The 2,500-nt window shown below is 48.5% G+C and overlaps 2 protein-coding genes across 2 annotated transcripts in view; one reads left to right on the top strand and one right to left on the bottom strand.

Moving 5' to 3' along the window:
- camta1a (calmodulin binding transcription activator 1a) overlaps positions 1–2,500 on the bottom strand; it is a 1,011,609-nt gene that overhangs the window by 850,223 nt on the left and 158,886 nt on the right. The window lies entirely within an intron of this gene.
- LOC134456379 (RNA-binding protein 25-like) overlaps positions 1–2,500 on the top strand; it is a 44,475-nt gene that overhangs the window by 26,500 nt on the left and 15,475 nt on the right. Inside the window, exon 5 of the mRNA XM_063207744.1 lies at positions 465–583. Coding sequence (XP_063063814.1) covers positions 465–583 — 119 coding nt within the window. The remainder of the gene's footprint in view (positions 1–464; positions 584–2,500) is intronic.

The raw sequence follows: 2,500 nt of genomic DNA, 5'->3' as shown, positions 1-2,500 counted from the left end.
CACACACACACACACACACACACAAACACACACACACACACACACACACACACACACACACACACACACACACACACACACACACACACACACACACACACACACACACACACACACACACACACACACACACACACACACACACACACACACACACACACACACACACACACACACAAAGTGACATGCACATCAAGTCATAGACATATCTCCCAAATATCAGGCACAGACTCACGCAGTCATCCACGAGACATCAAAACCCAGATGTCACACCTTAAAACACACGAACAGACACCAGGACCACACACACAGCCACGCAAACAGCCACAGTCATACACACACAAAACCACAGACACACATACAGTACAAACACGCAGAGATGCAGCACATGAAGACGCCCCCCTCCCAACCCACTGCACTGAGGCTGGAGAATGTGATTGGAGGAGAGAGAGAGAGAGAGAGAGAGAGAGAGAGAGAGAGAGAGAGAGAGAGAGAGAGAGAGAGAGAGAGAGAGAGAGAGAGAGAGACAGAGACAGAGACAGAGACAGAGAGAGAGAGATAGAACTGAGGGGGAGAAGAGGGGGCAGAGGGGCCTTCATCTCTAATTAGAGGGCAGCTGATTGGAGGGGGGCTAGCAGCAGGGAGCCAATCAAACTTCAGCACATGCCAGCTATTCCTTTCTCACCCCTTCCAGGGCTACTCTACTCACTATACTCTACTCCCTATCACTGTATATCCTCCTAACCAGTCTGCCATTCTTCTCCCCTCCATAGCATTGCAATTCCCAAGCCTGCACCACCCCACCTACTCCTCTCCTCTCCCCATTCTTCTTGCACTATGTACCTCTTGCCTTTCCTGTTCTGTCCATCTCATCTCTTCCATAGTATCGCACCTCTCCAGCCCAGCTCCGCTATACAGACTGGACCCCTCCTCCTGTCTTTACTGGCCGTCCTCCCTCTTTCTAATAGCAATGCCTACTCTTCTCTTCTCTTCTCTTCTCTTCTCTTCTCTTCTCTTCTCTTCTCTTCTCTTCTCTTCTCTTCTCTTCTCTTCTCTTCTCTTCTCTTCTCTTCTCTTCTCTTCTCTTCTCTTCTCTTCTCTTCTCTCCTCTCCTCTCCTCTCCTCTTCTCTCCTCCATTCTCCTCTCCTCTGCTCTCTTCTCCTCTCCTCTCGTATCTACTCCTCTCCTCTATTCTCCTCTGCTCCACTCTCCTCTCCTCTCCTCCTCTCCTTTCCTCTCTCTCCTCCTCCTCTCCTCTCCTCTCTCTCTTCTCTTCTCTTCTCTTCTCTTCCCTTCTCCTCTCCTACACAGCCTGGCACCTCTCCTGCCTGCACCCCCTTACCCCTCCCCCACCCCGCCCTCCTACCTAGTCTGGCACCCCTTGTGCGTCTCACTGTGCCATGCTGTGCCGCACACCAACTGAGACGCAGGCAGGAGGTGTGGGGAGGCAAATACATAGTGCTGCGACAAAAACTTTGAAAGTACACACATAAGGACAAGTACACACACACATACACTCTCACACAGACTTACATACACTCTCACACAGACTCACACACACACACACAGACACACAATATACAGGACCATGCTGTATACTCAAATAACAAGCTAAAAACTATACACACACAAACGTACAAATATATACTCCATGAGACTTTGTGGCCTTTCCAAAACTTCTTAGTACACACACAACAGCCAAACAAATACACAAACAAACCAAATAAAGACAAAAAAAAAAGAAAACACACACAACGAAAAACCACAAAAGCCCACACAAGTCGGCCTATTTGTTTTGTTTTGTTTCTCCCCTCACCTTTCTCTCACTGCCAACAACTGGCCTCCGTGATTAATATGCGGCTCAGCGACGGGGTTTGCTAGCGAGCTAGCTAGCGCGACGAGGAGGGGGAAATTTGTCTGTGAGTTTAATTAGCTGAGGGGGATGTAGTGTGGGTGGTGGTGGTGCTGGTGGTGGTGATGGGGGGGGTGTTGGCCACTTCTCGCTCCCGTAATTATGGCGGCTGGTAAGATCTGGATGACCTTTCCCCTGCGTTTTCTGCACATTTGGCTTTTATCAGGTCATGTATTATTCACACTCTTTGTTGTTGTTTTGTTTTGTTCTTGTTTTGCTGCGTTATACGTGCTTCTCTTCTACCCCCCCCTCCCTCCTCACCCCCCTCCAAAACCTAGTCAGATTCTTGTGTGCTGGTTTAGGTAAAGTAAAATGAAACATCTCACTCTTTCGCTTTGACACCCTCATACTAGATTCTCAAACACATACAAACACACAGGCTTTCTCATGTTCTCTCACATACAAAAAAAGATGGAGCATTCTATGCGTGGGATGTCTGGTCATGCCAGACTGCCTAACAGTACTCTTTACTCTTTAATTTGGCTTTCATCCCTGCTCCGAGCGATACCAACAATTGAAGCTACTAGAGTAGGTCCGTTAAAAGCAGAATGAAAGCATTCGAACAGTCCCATCGGGTGTGGCGGTTG

This window comes from Engraulis encrasicolus, chromosome 10 (genome assembly GCF_034702125.1).
Source record: "Engraulis encrasicolus isolate BLACKSEA-1 chromosome 10, IST_EnEncr_1.0, whole genome shotgun sequence".
Classification (NCBI taxonomy): domain Eukaryota; kingdom Metazoa; phylum Chordata; class Actinopteri; order Clupeiformes; family Engraulidae; genus Engraulis; species Engraulis encrasicolus.
This window is presented reverse-complemented; position numbering and strand designations above follow the sequence as displayed.